Genomic DNA, 18136 nt, shown 5'->3' with positions numbered 1-18136 from the left:
AAAGAACAGCTCCACTTCCATCAGTTCCAGTGCTTTTGAGCAAGGCCCAACAGCTTAGCCTGTGGTGACACCGGGCAGCTCCGCAGGTGTGAATGTGGATAACTGTGTGACCGTGAACAGGTCATTGCAAAAAAGAGAACAATTCTCTCAGTGAGTACTACATGCAAATTAGTATCCTGCCAATGATTTTTTTGGTGCATATAACATGTTGTACATGTCCATATTTCACCCTGGTTTCAGACACCTGCATGTTAGCTGGAGTTCTCTAGTGGATATTGGGATGCTGTGGCATGTAAACACCTTATTCAGGTTTCTGAGCATTTTCTGTCAGTCCCATAATGGCCATTCAAACAAATATGAGAATTGACTACAAAAGACGACTGAGTTTATTGAAGCAGAGATCAGATGTGCCAGATAGTACAGAATGACGCACCTTTCTCTGATGCAGGTGAACAGAAACCTGGATAAGGTCAGATTTCTGTAAGTTTCATGGAAACATGACTAGTATAGGATAAAACCAGACAAAAGACTGGAATGTAAACGTATTCAGTAAAACTACAAAAAACATAGGGAATACACACACAAGTACAGTGAAAAGAAAAGTTTATTAGGAACTATTCATCGCAAGAACAAATGATGCAGAGGGAAAACGTATGAACTGGTGCTGCCTGTTTTGTATTTTCATCGTCATCAAACCTTTGTTTTGGTGAAAGAGTTAATGTGGTTTTTGTTTTTTGAAAAACTTTATTTCAACTACAACACACCTACATCTCTGGGTTTTGCTGTGTCTTCATGGAGTATTACCCACCATATGCTGACGTGTAACAGATGGAGTCATCGTCCCGATTCAGCCTGCAGACTCTAATAACCCATCTTGCCGCGAAATATTTTTTGCTAAATGTTTTGCTACTTTTGATCTCATTAAGAGAACCGGGAGGACACTGTGGGTACCAAACACAAGCTTTCAGTGATGGCCTTTCACCTGCAAGACATGTGTTGCTGTGTACGGCTATTTTTTATGGGTGAAATGCAACATAAATAAAGAGTTAAAAGAAAATAATTTCCAATTGATCAAATCTTAAATATCCCTCTCTACGACCAGCACCTCTAAAGTAAAACATTTCACACAGATAAATGAATCTTCTACTATTCCACAGTTGTGCTTAGACTACAGGTTATGTAACAGGTGAGAGTGTTAAAAAAAAGAAGAAGTTTCTAAAAGGTCAGGAGGGAGTTACACGGGAGGGTCATGGATCAAAAGGCACATCTAACCCAGGAAGACTTCTCCATAGACTCCCTCCCCCTTCACGTCGACAGCCTTGTCCACCAACTCGGGAAAGTGAGCGCCCACGCAGATGTTGACGGCCTCTTTCACTTCAGCTGGCAGAGACCTCTGTTTCTGATTGTGGTCCGTCAGGGCCTCCTGATTGAGCTGCAGACACAGGGCCAAAGCTTAGTTAGAGGTTACAGGCTTCTCCAAAGGGCACATTGACGTGTTCATGGATTCTTTTCTCTGCCAGATTCTCATCGTAATCTTTAGAGGATGGATTATTTCTGTTGGCGCGAGTCAAAATAATGATCACTGCTAACCTCAAGCTAGGGAACTGGCATGAACCCAGTGGACTGATTTTGAACAAGGGTGATGGTGAGCTATGATCAGCATATTTGATGCCAGAGTGCCTGCATCAAGTAAAGTGTCTCAATACTCAATCAATGATGTTAAATACAGCAATTAGCTTGCATGTTGAATGAAAGACAGAATCCTCATTTGTCCCTTAATCTTTGAAATTACTCCCACTGCTTCTCTCAATATCAAAAACTGTATTTGTAAGCTAATATTATTGTTGAGACATGAGAACACACCATCCATCTGGCATTCACGCGTGTTTAGTCCATCCAACACCTCTTTTCTCAAAAATAACTGCCAAGATTTGACAAATCCAAAGCAACGCATTGTCATGAAGTAGCTCTGACATCATTTGCAGCGGTGGGAGCTGGGTCTGTACAATCTCAATTGCCTAAACTGAATGTGTCACCCTGAAACATTACGTACGATCACTGAGTGGATAGATGGCCGCGGTTGGCAATGAATTTGAAAAAAGCGGTGATTTATTGCTGGCAAAGTTTGAACATTTCTTGTATTGATTACATATGAATCACTTCGTGGGGACACACCCAGGGCTCTGACCACCTCAGGTCAAGGAAGTCGAAAAATGTATTCACTGTAAGACTAATTAAATATTATAGTTCCCATATTCATGCAAGGAAAAATGTTATCATGATTTCAGTGAACCCTAAAGTGAAATATTCCATTGTTTAACCTTGACTTTAGGTCTGGTCTCATCTGCAGACCTCCCTCCCATTATGGTCCAATACATTAAAAAAAGTCCTCACTCAGGAGGCAGTACAATGTGATGTTTCCCAATCATCCAGGTTTGCAGTACTGAACATTTGCTGACTGGTATGACTGTCATCGGTATAATTTTCCTCGCATTCACAGATCTTCAGATGCGTTGAAATCACAAACAGGAATACAGGAATCTGCCAAAGGGACGTTTAGGTCCCGGTTTACCTCCTGAATCCCATAGTTTGTTTTCCAAAAGTGTGACAAGTCAGTGCAACCACCTCCTTGATGAGTGTGTGTACCCGGTGTCAGTGTCTGTACCTGATTAGTCAGTGTCTTGATCTCCTCCAGCGTAGCAGCCTGTTTCTTCATCAGAGCCTCTTGTTGTGAGCTGTTATCTGAAGACTGTCACAATGCAACAGAGCACAGCACAACATGTGGCCACTGTAAAACTTGATCGATCTGTGGTTTGAGTGTGTGTGTGTGTGTGTGAATGCTGAATCAAGTGAGTGAGAGACAAAGGCGGTTTGCATGTCTATAAGAAGTCCTGCACATGTTTTTCCCTGTGTGTGTGTGTGTATCGAGAGAGGAATGCACCCACGGGATGCAACCTGAGCAGGACGATCAATACAGTTAAGTCGCAACAGTTTAGACTTGTCCTGCTCGGGTCCACAGTCCTTATTCAATACTGAGGCCTTGCTGATTACGCAAGTGATTGTGTTATAAATAGTTGCCGTCGTAAATCGGCAACAGCTGATTAAGTAAATAAAAATGAGCTGCAATGGGATCTTAAAGTGTAGAGGTGTGAGTGGGGTTTGCTGCTTTCCAGATGAAGTCGATCGGAGAGGAGCAGAGGGAAATGGCCGGATAGCCCAGATACAACAGGTCTGACTCTTGATGAGCCACCAGAAGAACAAGAGCGGAGTGAGTCATGAGCACACATGGATTAGTCTGCTCCCTGTAAACAGCCTCTGAGTAATAGATAAGCCTGGCCTACGGTCAGGGCACACTGCACTTTCCTCTGTGGATAAAAAGGGTGTATGTGTTTGTCAATGTGTGTGTGTGTGAATGGGCGTGCATGCTCACATGTGAGTATACTCACTGTTCAATATTGTGTGCGGGTGGGTGTGTAGGCGAACACGGGGGAGTATGTGAGCGTGGGTTCAGGTTGGTACATTTTGAGATTCATGGTCACAGATCCAGGCTGTAAATGTTTCCCCCGGTTTCCAGTCTTTATGCTAAGCTAAGCGAACCAGATGTGAGCAAAAGCGAGATCATTTCTGCACAGAGCTTTGGTTTCAATCTTCTCAGAAAACTCTCAGCCCATTTTTTTTCTTGTACATACATGCTCAAAATGCCTCATTTCAATGGATTAAAAAGACTACTTACTGCACCACCAGACTGACTAGGCTCATCCAACACCTCTGTGCTCATTGACTTTTTCAGCCTAAAAGAGGATAATTATCATTTTCAGTTAGAAAAATATATTGTACATACTGTTAAAAATTAATAAAATCAAGCCAGACCCAATATAATGCCATGTGGCAAAGGGGTAAGCACATTTATCGTCTTATATTTTTTCCATTTTGGACAAGAAGCTGGTACACAACGAGATAAACGATAATGAATGAAAACACACAAAAGGACTGAAAGCAAGGTCATAATGTGAACTTACTTGGTGGATGACTTCTTTTTAGGCTCTTTGGTTTCACTGCAAACCAAGGCAAAGACAAAAAGTGAGGAAAGTGCTGGATTTAAATTCTAGAAATTAAACATGTTCCAATGAACAACTGAGTGTCTGTGTGTCTCTGAGGTGACGGGAGGCTTAAATGTGATGCTATAGTGTCCGTGTGGACAGGTAGATTACCGCGGCTGCCTTCGCTTCCCTACTGCTGTTTAAACACCTGATGGATAATGCTTGTCCTGGGATAACCATCTGCCAGCTGGGGACTCGGGATAACACTTACACATAACATCCAGGACACCACAAGCCAGCCAGGGACATCGGAAGACACACATATTGAGGTTATTTATTCATTTTCTGATGGTATTGTCTTTTCAAAATGTCAAATGTTTCACCTCAGATGACACACACACACACACACACACACACACACAGTGTCACATCCCAATCTCAAGGCACAGATTGGACAGACTCAGAAAAGCCCTCGGCACTCTCAGTATGTAGAACATATCCCAAAATGTGTTGAATGTGTGCTCACACCTCTCCAGGGTCTTCAGTTCAATGTGGTGCCTCTCTCCGGCCAGCTCCAAAAGTTTGGCCAGCCTCTGTCCAAATATAAGAAATAAGGGACAGAATTGGTATCAAGATAGAGCTAGAAAAGAGACGTGAGTAGCTCTGAATAACAATGTCCGTGCTGTGTGTGATTAAAGTCTCCAAACAAAAGTTCATCCCTTAGTCGTTAATGTGAATCACTTTAGTACATTTAATGAGATCTCTTTGTCCAAGACCTTAGCTAACCTCACGACACAGCACTTCTGCAGTATGTCTGCACACTCAGTCTGATGAGTCAGTTTCCTGTGTCTGTGTTGAGTGGGTCTCACACAGTGGATCGCCCCGCCCCCTTAGGACCCGAGGGGCAGGTCCTGAGTCCATTAATTCCCTAAAGGGTCATCTTTGTTACCTTTTGCATATGCTACCCCTGACCACAGAGCGCCCCCTCTTTTGCTAACTCATGAGCGTACTTCTGATCAGGCAGCAAAATGACGAATGGACACTCACACTTTAGGGGATAATAAAAAGTATGTCCATCCTTAATTGAGCACAAATATCAATGCCAGAGATGGAACAAATGTTTTTTTAATGACATGCAACAAAGGTTCCCTCGCTGGAACTATGCAGTTATCTGGCATCTGCTGGAAGAATTCGCCAACCATGGCGCTCAATAGTGTTATTATACTGTAATTACGGTAGTTTATTCTGAAACAATGCATCATGTTTTTTTATGTTTTGTATTCAAATCTTTATTTGGAAATGAACTAGCAAAGTCGATATGGCAAAGTTGTTTATCCGGCTCTTTAGCTGCTGAATGCTCCACCACCTGATACTAACTTTGACAGTGTGTTGCTGAGCATTGTAGTGTTTAGTGTTTATATTGTGTACGACTTTTAATTCAACACTGAAATGAAACAGTAAAGTTTCCGGCTGTAAAACCTCAACACTGAGCAGATGGATGTTAAAACGCTCTGTCGGGCTGAGAGGAACTGCAGAATCAAGTCATGGAGATGATCATGCTCAGTGGTGTTGCTACTCAGAGCGACGCCTCTCACATTACACATAGTCAACTGGCCCTTTATTAATATGAGAATATTGATGAGTGCAGTTTTACCAACCGTACTTAAGCAAATGTACCGATTCACTTTTCATCATTGTCTTTTCTTTAATTTGAAATGGGGAATTCAAATGTTTAATGGTGCTTTGCGTGGTGTGTTAAACACTAGCCTGTATTACACTCACCTCTGTTGCACACTGCTCTCTCCTCTTCCTCAACTGATCACTCTGCTCCGTCCACACAGCCTGCAGCTCAACCTGCATTTTGTCCTTCTGCTCCTGCACTCGCTCCGTCTGCCCGCTGGACTCAGAGGCGTTTGCCCCTCCGCTGTGGGAAGCATACATCATACAACATGACAGGACATATGCAATGGGAATAAAGTCATCAACTTAAAATAAAGCTGTGTATTTACTGGAAATCCCTGACAGCAATGCTCATTCAGCCTTGAGTAACACATTGTTTCCTATCAGATCAGCGTGGAGGGCGGTGCAGCCAATACTCATTTACTTGTTCTCTTCATCCTCTCATATTCTGCTTCAGCTGGGAAAACACATTAGCCGAGGAATATTTTCCGTGCTTCTAAATTAAATCTCATTAATGACACTGACCGAAACAACAACAACTTCATTAGTGGGTAAGTATTAATACGCTGCTGAATTCACTTCTACTTCGTAGGAAACTGACCCGTCTTTGGTGAGTGATTAAACATAACCAAGTGGACAGATTCAATCATATAACAGGACACCCCTCCTCCACAAACACTTTATAATTGTCTTTTGTCAATTATTTTATGTTTACTCCTACCATATTTCAGCTGGAAACTGTCTTGCAAAATGACAACAAATTGGGGGGAAAAACTAATCTTCTCACTCTTTTTTCTTCACAGAGGTCTTCTTCTTGATGGCCTTGAACGTGTCAGAGTATTTCTGAATCAGATCCTCTCCTTTTTTCTGATACTTCTTGTCTCCATCTTTCATGTCTTTCTCCTGGCGCTTGGTGACCTTCAGATAGTTCTTGTGCTGTGTCAGTTCTTCAGTCGTCACAGTTGAAGGCTCTGCACCACAAACACACAAGGGTTTGTAGTTAGAATCCTCCCACTTGTGTCGGCAGTGGATATGCATTTTTAAAAACAAAAAAAGTCTAAATTGCTCAAAATAGGTCTAAGAAGAAACTGCGATGAGTGCTACGCATGGAGCACTTTGGTGTTACCTTCGCTGGATGTCGGCGGCTGAGATGACTCACCTGATCCGGCAGACTCGGGAGATGCACTTGCTGGAACGAGCACGGCCACAGCAGCAACAGCAGCAACAGCAGCAACAGGCTCTACAGCAGAGCCGGCAGCTTCTGGTGGATCCTCTGAAGCAGGCTCAGGGTCTTGAACTGCCGGCTTCTCAGGGGAAGGAGAGGCTTCAGGAGGGGCTTCAGGTGTGGCTTCAGGTGTGGCTTCAGGTGTGGCTTCAGGTGTGGCTTCAGGAGGGGCTTCAGGTGTGGCTTCAGGTGTGGCTTCAGGTGTGGCTTCAGGTGTGGCTTCAGGAGGGGCTTCAGGTGTGGCGCTTCCTGGGTCCGGGACTGGATCTTCAGGAGTTTGAGGAGGTTCTGCTGCAGCTTGTTGAGGGTCTGACTTGCTCTCACTCTCTTCTTTAGCTACTTCTGAGCTCACTTCTGCAGCAGACTTTGTGTCAACTACCGGTTCAGATGCTGCAATCTCTGCTGGAAGAGGGAAGTGTTCAACGACAACTTTTTTTCAATTTGCAACAAAAGCAAAAGCAAAATTGAAGCTCAGTGTTTGTAAAAATAAAAAAAAAACGTTGAACTGCATCCCATTCCCTTCATTACCTGCAGCAGGGGCCTCGCCTTCCTTAGCAATGTCAGTGATTGGGACCACAAGAGGCTTCTCATAGGGAGAAACGTAGTCAGCGGATGCCTGCGTGGGCACAAAAAGGACAGGAACTTCACAATATAAAGAAAGCTCATCGCCCAGGAAGTGCATTGTTGCTATTGAGGGTTCAAGGGAGAACTGAGGTCAATTTCACTAGATGATGGCTGTATTAAGTTTCCTTTGGCTGCTTTTTGTTACCTGATTTGGGGGTTTTGTGGTCTTCTCTGTTCCCTTTGTTGGATTGAAAAGGGCATCTGTGAAATCTGAGGAAGAATCAAAAACGTCAATAATTCACACTTTAACCAAAAATCAATGCCGAAAACACCGAGATGCTACAGAGCTTTACAAATCCAAACTAAATCAGTGTTCTCCCTGACTGTCATTGTAACAAGTATTTAATTGCAGCAGAAGCTTTTTATTTCCAAAAAAATCCAAGCACCTGCAAAGGCTGCTGGGATGTAGTCCTTGACCTCGATGTACACAAAGAGAGCAGGCAGAGTGAGCGTCATGTTGCTCTCACTGCGCAGGCAGATGTGATGGAAACCTGCAGGCCATAAAACAAATATCTGTGATTTAAAAACAAGGCAGCTGCTCCCCTCATCCAAAAGCTAGCTAAAACCTGATAGCAAACATGCCAACGCCTTGGATGAGACTCAGTGGTGTTTTGAATGATGTAGATTAGATGAAGCAGTGAGTGAGGTGGGTGTTGTCCTCACTGACCTGACTGGATGGCACCAAGTGGGATGATCCTGTGTCCCAAGAATTTACCGTTCTCCTCATGGACTACAATTCTTAGAGAGGCCATTTCTGGGAGCAAGATCTATGCATCGTGGCAACAAGAAATAAATAAGACCCCCAACAGCAGCAGCAACACAGTGCGGCATAATGACTGACACACACCTTCTCAAAAACAAAAGGCTCCTCATTCCACACTGGGTTGATGGCGTTGGGTGTGGTGGTCCATTTGGTACGATATTTCTTTTTGGGGTCTCCCGGAAGCCCAATCACCTCCACCTCAACTCCCGTTTTCACGCTCTTGTCAGACAGAAACTGTCCCGAGTAGATCTAGTGATGCGGGCAAATAATAATCATATAATGGCGTACGTGTATAAAGCAGCTGAGGGTATGGGTGCTGTTGTGTGGCCCCGTGTTCAGGACACAGTGGGTATAAATATAGCTCAGGCTTTCACTCATGCAGAGCATGCTGAATACCAGGAACCATATATCAGTCTCAGCAGGAACCTTCTATTACTGACTATTCATCCACACACCAACGCTGCCTTTCTAAGGCTATTGAGGCTAATTAAGTGCTCGGTTTAGACAATCCAAAACAGCTCCCAGCGATACACTTATAACATCAATTTTCCTACAATGCAACACCGGAAATGCTGCCGCTTCAGTGAATGAAAATGTTGTTTTGTAGTTTGCACAGATATGAGCTGAACACGCCACATTGATGGTTAAAGTGAGAGAAGAATGATAACAGCAAGGCCGTGAACCTGCCTTTATGGTCAGTGTGCTTGCCACAACTGTGTCAATCCGGTCACAAAAGGGGTCAAACTTTTTGTCGCTGCGACGCATAACATCGTGTTTGAGCATGTAGCCAGTTCTGCCGTTGAATTCAAACTGAGCCATGTTCAGCTGCATGGGGAAATCTGAAAATAGACACAAAACATCCCGTTCAGGCCCCATGTGCGCAGTGAGCATTGGGGAAGAAAAGCACAGCAGAGGCCCGCACAGCACATCGAGGTGCAACACTGACATGCTGTGGTGAAAAACAGAAATCAGGTTAGAGCAGATAGAGATATACACGACATGTACAACATGTCAGACTCAAGCGGTGATGAAAGGGAAACTGTGAATGGTTACATCTCCTTGTTTAGGGCAGCACACTTTAAGTGGCGATCTGTGTATTGTGCGTTCATCTCTACCCATCGTCTGGTAGTTGAGCGCCACCATCTGGGCGCCTACGTTCCAAAAAGGCTGCGGGCTGTAGTTGGATGAGTCCATTCTGGTTCCTTTGGGGTAAATCCTGCTCATCTGCCTCTTATTGTATCTGAGAGAGATGGTTGAGGAAGTTGTTGACTGTAGTTTAGGTGAACCAGGAGACTCTCGTGGCAGCATAGAGAAATGTATTATCTAATACAGTTGTCCATATGTTAGAGCATTTACAGCCCTGCTGAAGGATACTCAACAAACTCAACAGCAGTCTTAGAAATCATTGCCTCTCCTCTGGTCTCCACAAAAGATGAAATGGCGAAACTCTTGTTTTTCTCTGTGGAGAGAAAAGAGAATTGCAAAACTCACTTTGACTTTGATGTGTTTACCTGTGCAGTTTGTTATAACATCTCGTTTTGTCTGATTTTGGTTTCAATTTACGCAGCAAAGACATACTTTTGGAATTGTCAAAAGAGATGAATTTATGGGGCTGGATGTAGTTGACCAGGGACGACATCGCCTCGTAGGCTGTGACTTCTTGTCCAGCTGTGCCCTGTGGGGGATCGACAGGAAGTTAACCGCTTGAGCTGTTTCAGAAGGCCACAGATGATGCATAGCAATAAAACTGCCATCGTAACCACACACATTACCTCATCTGACGTCTTCATTTTCTCCTCGTCCTGTTCCTCTGTGTCCTCTTGTTCCTCAATGTCCTCCACAGCTGCTTCCACCTCTGGTTAAACAGATAAAAACAATGTCAGTGACACCTAAAAAATAACTAAACACAGCTTCTTTTAAATATAATCTGATTTGACTTGCGGCTCACCTGGTGCACCCGGGGTCTCCGGGACGCTGGGTGCCGGGTTGTCGGGATCCTGGGTAGTGGAGTTTGGGTCCTGGGTGGTTGAAGGGGCGGTTGAAGGGGCGGTTGAAGGGGCGGTTGTGGTTTGGTCTGCTGCTGGGGTGGTTTTCTTAGCTTGGGCCGGCTTTTCATGGCTGCCTTTCTTGTTCTTGATGAGGATCTTACCCATGAGCTCAGAGGGGCTGGGGATCTGCTGGCCCGGAATCAGCTGCATGGTTCAGAAAAATAGAAAGAATCATAAACTAACTTGTGGTAAACAGTGACCATATAATAGCACTTACAAATCAAGGTCATGGCCTACTCTCAACCAGACATTACTGAGAGTCCTTCTTTTAATTACTGAGAAGGCCACAGCCCCCCACGGCCACACAATGGAGGGAGAACATTAGATGTTTACAACATGGAAACACTTCCTGTGGACTTCTTTTAACTGCATTATCTAAGTTATTTATGTATACATGTCTCTAAGGACTTTACTGTGTGATTGCACTTAATAAAATGACATAAAAAAGATAATTATGTCAGTAAATACAATTTGCTGACTTGTTTTAGGGTTTGGGGAAATGTTGAGTCATGAGGCATTTCAGGGAAACAGAATTATTTCCAGAACGTTGAACATGTTGTCTTTTTGACTGAGGAATAAGAACACACAAACACCCTGTAAACAACACACACAGCTGGGAGGAGGTAAACAGGCGTTGGTATATGAATCAGATGGATGGGTATGGGAGCCTATGAGGGTCACGTCTAGTGGAGATAAGGAAGAGGACACACATGAAACTTGAGCTTTCCGTTTATTGCCTTCATAACACAGACACATAGGATACAATAATCCTTCATGTATCAAGCAAACAAACCCCTCATTTATGAACTCTTTTATTTTGAAAGTGAGTGGTGCTACAGCGGTATACTCACAGGGTATTTGTCCAGCGGATCTGTTAGAAGGGCATCACCAAAAAACGTTTTGCAGTAGTTGGCCATCTTCTCCTGCTGTTTCACCCTGGAACCAAACGGAAACGCCGGTTACTGTTCGCTGTGACGGCCAGAACGAAAGGTTCAATTATACCCTTGAGATGTTCCATCAATATTCCATTTGGGGTAATAGCATCCGAACATTATTACGTTGCGTTAATAACATTACATGTAAGAGCTCATGTAAAAGCTCAGGTCTTACGAGTCCACGTGGTTCTCGAATGAGAGGATGACGGGATACTGTGAGGTCTTGAAGGCGCTCTCTGCGATGGCCTCAATCACATCCTGTCATCAAAAAAACACAGGCGTTTTAGTTTTTTGGGGCATTTAGGTCAATTTATATTGGAATTATATTAAGATTCAATGGACACGAGAGTTTTAGAAAAGAAAAAAATAAGCTGATGATTCAGCAAACACAAAAAAACATGACTACGAATATAATAAAATCATGGAAGTGGCACAACAGCATGAGATCAACAGACTGAGTTAAGAATTAAAATACTCCCAAAACATGAAGAGAGAAAACATGACAAACTGCATCACTATTGCTTCTATAGAGAGGCAATGTAGTCAGCTCCAACCCAAATACATCTCGGGGCTGACAGTAAACTGAACGGAGGTGTTGTGTCCGGGACACTGAGACTGTGGAGCTCCGGCTGCCCTTAAATGGAAGTGTTGAGAGTGAGAGGACGACGGGTGGGCCTGCCCGTGTGTTTCTGTGTTACTGTGTACGTTCATTCTCTTTTACTCTTTACTCCTTAATGTGCACCTGGACATGAATAAAAGGTAATTAGTGAATTTAAAGGCTTTCATTTTATTTATAGACCCACTGTGCCACTATTTGGTCATTGAAGATGTCATGTTGAAACAATGCAAACTGCTCACATGAAACTCTGACCTGGCCATTAACTATAAAAGACCCAAGATTTTTGGTAGAAAACAGAGAGGAAGTGGGTGGACTTGTATACAAAGTTGTTTGGTTTGATCTATACTGCTTCATTTTCTGGCTTTAATAGTATTCTACAGGTAGTAGAAGTGTAGAAGTCCATAAAATATATAATAATATGCTAACCATGTACCCAAATTGTATTTGTATTTCATCTTAAAAAAGGAGTCTGAATAAATGTGTGACTATTTACAGTCCCAATGGCCATATTGCATGATTTGTCTTTAAAAAGTGGAAGTTGTGTATGATAATGAGATGACATCAAAATTGGTTTGATGTGTTTATGATCAAAATTGAAAAGTGTGTAGAATTTTTAAAAAGACAGTTTCAATGTTTACGGTATGGACAGAAATACATTTGGTTTTAAGTATAAAACAAAATACAAATATTGTATATAATCTATTTATATCTGACCACATCTTCTGCTCATATCCGAATAGTGTCGTTGTACCTATTGTTTAGATTGTGCAGGATCCAGAAGGCTAATGTATAAAAGGGTGACAAAAATGTTCAATATGTCAAATGTGAATGTTAACTCTATGTTTAACCACCTTGAAGAGGATCTCAGTTGTCATGGTGAAGCCGTGAGTAATGATGGGCTCTTCATCTGGAGGTTTGCCTTTCCAGCAGTCCAGCTCCAGACAGCGGCAGCCGGACAGCAGACACTGACGGTACATCTCTGGAGAGGACAAGCCCGTCAACTGACCAGCTGCAGGGTGACAGACAGAGAAATTACTTAATGACCCTCAGGCGCCGAGTTGATCAGGTAAGAGACGATCCGAGCTCAAATCAAAGCGGGGCATGTGACCTGTCAGGTATGTGTTGTGGGAGGACTTGATAAAGTAGTGGGGTATCGGTTGGGTCATGTCGTGACACTTGGCCAGCGAGTCCTGCATGACAACTGTTGTCTCGGACCCCATCAGGTAGGATAAGAGACCCTCTGGAGAAATCAGACCTGCAGGTGAATAAGACACGTTGAAGTATTAAAAACAAAAGGACAAAAGGATCCAGCCTCCGCATAACAATCCCATCATCACTGAATCTCACCTCTGCTTGAATTGGTGGAGGATTCGTATTTGTCGATCAGATTCTTGATCTGGTCCTGTCGCAGACGTGGAAACAGCTCCTCGTTGAGCCGAGAGTCCCTCTGTTTCTCGTTGAGGAACTTGGTGAAATTCTCCTTCGTCATGGTGGGTTTGTTGGAGCTGCAGGGCACAGTGAGGCACACACGAGGTTGCACCTGTGTATCACGGCCTGATATGCCAGGTAGCTAACCATGAACTGGAGGGTCACTCGTAAATCCTTGGAATCATTTGTTTCCCAAATTAAGAATATGGAAAGAAGCAGGTGTATGTCTTCATGACTAGCTGAGGCCTTTATAAGAAGTGTTCAGATGTTTCCCACAAAGAGCAAAATGATGACGATACAGAAAGTAATGACAAAACTCCATACACTTTTGTTGACTGAAAATTAGTGGAAGTCTAAAAAATATGCATGCAAGATAAAAAAATATTAATATAATAATATGTGACAGTAGTTACATTAGGTGCGTATTTGGAAAAAAACTGCAAGATGCAAGATGATAACTGGAGGATTATCCAGTCACATCAGACGATGTGGACTCACTAAGAAGTGAAGATCTCAAGGATCTCCGGCCGAGGGCAGAAGTTTGTCAGAAAGGCCTTGAAGGCGGTCTCCGTAAAGACGTCCGGCTTTATGGTGTCATGCTGAAAAGTAAAAACACGTTATCGACAATAACAAACATTTGACCCAATCTCACAAACACCTGGACGTTGTGGGCAGCGGTTACACAAAAGTGCAGTAAAATAATCTTGAGAGAAAGCTGGACTTAGAGAGCACACAGCCAACCATAATGTCTGTGCGTTCTAACCTTTCCTTTAGGCAGCTGTGCTGACGCTAAGGCACTTTCCACCCTCTTCTTATCTGAAGGAAACATCTTGTAGAAACTGAAAAGACACACGCAGTGAAACATTGAGCAAGAAATTTGGAAATCTGCTGCACAAATGTCTGTGTGCCATCATCTCGTGAACTGTGACCGACTTTTTCACGAGGACCTTGCCGTCCTTGTTGGTGTGAAGAGAAATGCGGGTGTACCTAGGATGGAGCACAGTTGCTTTATTTTTACCGCCTGATTCTGTGTCGTAAAAGGAGAAATTAAATGGTGTCCTTTTCACTCAGCAACGCTACAAGCTGAACTGTCAGATGGCATGAGGTTCACTTACATCTTTTCCAGGAGCACTTGTCTGCACGCATTGTTTCTCGCGGCATTGTAGGCGATTGCGAGGATGTCATCCGCCCAGTTCTGATGTGCATTTGATTACAAAACAAACCGGGATATTATATTCAATGTCAACATGAATTGTTTTTTATGTCATTATTGTATATTTTAAAAGGGCACAAAGTCACCACTCGAGGGTGTTAACATAATAGTATCTCAGGAAATGAGAGTCAGGCATGTTGCGTTTGAACAAAGCACAAATTTCATTATAGTAATTAAATCCGGACGTTGGAGTCATAAAGAGGAGACAGAGGCCGCCTTCTCGGGGGGAAGCAAAGGCTCATTGTATGGCTAACGGTCGCATTTGAACAATCAGGGAAGACGTGAAGGAGGATTGCAAACAGCTCAAAGACACAAAGACACACACAGTCTGTGCATACACATCACCTGTGTCACTTTCTCCTTCGCGGCAAAGAAGTTATGGTAGGTCAGATTCACTGTGTCGGGACCTGTGACGATGGTAAAGGTTTTGGTGAGATGGTTGCTGTCTGGGAAGTCCATGTTGAACACGTTACGGACCTTGGAGTGCTGTGGAAAAGGCAAAAGAGAGAGAGAGTATGGGCCCATAACCTATAATAATTCATCGGCTCAAAATACACTATCGTTCAAAAGTTTGGGGTCACTTAGAAATGTCTTTATTTTTCAAAGAAAAGCACTGTTTTTTCAATAAAGATAACATTAATTAAAAATACACTCTATACATTGTTAATGTGGTAAATGACTATTCTAGGTGGAAACGTCTGGTTTCTAATGAAATATCTCCAGAGGTGTATAGAGGCCCATTTCCATCAACTATCACTCCAGTGTTCTAATGGTACATTGTGTTTGCTAATCGCCTTAGAAGACTAATATCTGATTAGAAAACCCTCGTGCAATTATGTTAGCACAGCTGAAAACAGTTATGCTGGTGATATAAGCTATACAACTGGCCTTCCTTTGAGCTTGAAGTTTGAAGAACAAAATTAATACTTCAAATATTAATCATTATTTCTAACCTTGTCAATGTCTTGACTATATTTTCTATTTAATTTTCAATTCATTTGATAAATAAAAGTGAGTTTTCATGGAAGACACGAAATTGTCTGGATGACCCCAAACTTTTGAACAGTAGTGTATATGGTGCCATTTTTAAACTGACTATTTATTCATCTGTTCACCCTCTGTTTGCTGAAGGACGTACGATGATGTCTGCAGCTCTTGTTCTCCAGGAGCTTGTTCAACACATGCAAATGTGCTGACGAAGACATGCAAACATGCACACACACACACACACACACTGGGACACACTCGCACGTTCATGTCCAACACAAACAGCGACAAGATGACGAGTGTATTAGTTACGACCTTCGTCTGTCCACTACTTTACAATCAATTACTTCTCTCCACTTCCCCACCCCCCCCAAAAGGGGCCCAAGAGGAAGACATGCCTGCAACAGCACTCCAGCTGAGCACTCTCCCTGTGGTCAACAGTTTTCAGATTTCACCTTTGAACCCTCTGTGAGGGGTGACGGTGGCTGCATACTGCAACTCTCTGTGGAGACCAGTGAGGAAGAGGCACTGCAGCAGTCAGATGTTGGCCAAAAAGAAATCTCAGATCATGCCTCAGTGTGTGTTTAGTGTTGTGTGTGTGTGCATCTGTGTGTTTCTGTCGCGGGGGGAGTGGGTGCATGTGTTCAGGGCTGTTTTTGCAATGCAAATCCACCTCTTATATTGATGGCCAAACTAAGGGCTGGACAGCCTATTTGCATTCCTGCAGAGATTCTTACATAACAAACACACCACTTTGACCCTGATTGCACCAGAGAGCAGGATATTAGATGAAGTAATAATACTGGACTCACTTTGGGAAGCCTTGCATATTTTCCTGTTCTGGTATCTCTGACAGTTGCAACATCCAGAAACGTTGTCTCCTAGAAACAAGAAGCAGAGAAAGCAGAGAAATTCAACATGTAGGCACCAGTCCAAATATGGATTGAGAGACAAACCATCCGACATGACAAAGTGCAAAAACGATGGTATTTACTGTGTTTGTGTGGAGAATATTTGACTGCAATGTCTGGAGACATTAGATAGGAAACTTCTTTTTCATCTCAAATTCCCACAAACGCTTTAAAGTCAACAAGAGCATGATTGAGGCCAGACACACGAGGCACACGTTTCATGTAGTCTTCACTGGTTCTGGACTGTGGTGGAAACCAGAAGGTGCCTCGGTGGTGTGTGTGTGTGTGTGTGTGTGTGTGTGTGTGTGTGTGTGTGTGTGTGTGTGTGTGTGTGTGTGTGTGTGTGTGTGTGTGTGTGTGTGTGTGTGTGTGTGTGTGTGTGTGTGTGTGTGTGTGTGTGTGTGTGTGTGTGTGTGTGTGTGTGTGTGTGTGAGAGAGAGAGATAAAGCAGTCATCTGCATTAAATGCATCACATTTTTATTAATAATCCCTACAAGCTGCATGGACCAGTATGCAGCTATCCCACAGCGTTGAGTTTGAGTCATATATGACCATCTCGATTCAACATGTGCTTTAATCTGCCTGGTTGTGTTTGTCTGCTGCACAGAAAGAGATTTAATTTATATTAACTACTGAATTGGAGTCAACCTTTACCCCACACCCCTGACATATCGTACAATCTGATATTGGTTACCTTGCTTTGGTTGATCCAGTAAACGTAAAAACCTTTCGGGTCCATCTTCATCGTGACAGGAGCAGTCTTTGTGGAGTCCTGGATGGGGAAAGTTAGCGTTCACACATTTAGGAGATATATTAAGTTGTAATCTCTCGTAGAGAGCTGGTTGATGATTACGTAAACTACTTATATCTTCCATAAAAGTTCATAAATTCAATATCAACTGGAGATCTTGGCACACTCAGCACTTTATCTTGAACGCTTTAACGTGCTGAAAATTCACTTTGGTCACTGCCTATATATTTTGTTTCCTATTAGTATTTTAGCATTAGTATTTAGTATTGTGTTTTTTGTTTTATTTGTATCTTTTATTAATGCTCTAATGTGCACCCGCTGCTGTGATCCTGCAATTTTCCCACTGTGGGACTAACAAAGGAATATCTAATCTAATGTAATCTAGTTATGACAGAGCCATTCAAATTAAACTTACATTTCTCTCATCACGCAGTGAAATATCAAAATGCACAGTTAGAGTTGCACAGATTTGTGTACACAAATGTGTACATATATTTCATTTTGGCTGGTATTTAATGATAAAGCAACTATCAAAATATTCACTCACCTCCGACCACTTGGTAAATCGTTCTCCTTTGACCAGGTATTCTTTGACCACTGGAGGGTCCAGAAAGTATCTTTTCTTATTCATTTTGCCCTTCTAAGGTGACCTTTGTAATGCTACAACTAAAATATATCCACCATGGTCAAAACCATTGATGAGCGAATCCCTCCATCTGAATCCAAAAGATACAGTGAAATGAAGTTTAGCCTCTGACTACTCAGGAAGCAGCCCAGGAAATATGCATTGCAAATTTAGTTTTCAAAAAACAAATGAGCAACTTGACTAAAGGTGGAAGTGACCCTTTCAACCTACCTCAAATCAGAACTCTAGACTGAGCAGTATTTGGAAATGTATTCAAGGGTTAATTC

General features: G+C 42.8%; 1 protein-coding gene across 1 annotated transcript; it reads right to left on the bottom strand.

Moving 5' to 3' along the window:
* Positions 1 to 586: 586 nt before the first annotated feature.
* On the bottom strand, positions 587 to 17855 carry plcb2 (phospholipase C, beta 2). The gene is made up of 32 exons (XM_056426439.1): positions 17772 to 17855; positions 17168 to 17245; positions 16375 to 16443; positions 14921 to 15061; positions 14478 to 14557; positions 14296 to 14349; positions 14126 to 14201; positions 13861 to 13961; positions 13282 to 13439; positions 13043 to 13189; positions 12786 to 12943; positions 11491 to 11573; positions 11232 to 11316; positions 10290 to 10524; positions 10105 to 10187; positions 9911 to 10007; positions 9707 to 9791; positions 9448 to 9572; positions 9020 to 9171; positions 8417 to 8581; positions 8237 to 8336; positions 7956 to 8060; positions 7715 to 7779; positions 7474 to 7561; positions 6880 to 7347; positions 6508 to 6691; positions 5823 to 5964; positions 4569 to 4633; positions 4020 to 4055; positions 3734 to 3791; positions 2666 to 2749; positions 587 to 1432 (listed from the first exon to the last, which is right to left on the bottom strand). The coding sequence occupies exons 1-32, from the start codon at positions 17853 to 17855 to the stop codon at positions 1268 to 1270; spliced, it is 3816 nt and encodes a 1271-aa protein (XP_056282414.1). The 3' UTR covers positions 587 to 1267.
* Positions 17856 to 18136: the final 281 nt, after the last annotated feature.

Source organism: Pseudoliparis swirei, chromosome 11 (genome assembly GCF_029220125.1).
Source record: "Pseudoliparis swirei isolate HS2019 ecotype Mariana Trench chromosome 11, NWPU_hadal_v1, whole genome shotgun sequence".
Lineage (NCBI taxonomy): Eukaryota > Metazoa > Chordata > Actinopteri > Perciformes > Liparidae > Pseudoliparis > Pseudoliparis swirei.
The sequence above is the reverse complement of the archived record's forward strand: the minus strand, read 5'-3'. Positions and strand labels throughout refer to the sequence as shown.

Bases quoted from the DNA above. Each gene is read 5' to 3' on its own strand.
- plcb2 (XM_056426439.1), bottom strand. From the start codon at position 17,855: ATGAATAAGAAAAGATACTTTCTGGACCCTCCAGTGGTCAAAGAATAC. The intron at 14,202-14,295 runs GTCGGTCACAGT...GTGTCTTTTCAG, and splicing joins GGCAAGGTCCTCGTGAAAAA to TTTCTACAAGATGTTTCCTT. The intron at 2,750-3,733 runs GTAAGTAGTCTT...GCATTGTGACAG, and splicing joins CTAGTCAGTCTGGTGGTGCA to TCTTCAGATAACAGCTCACA.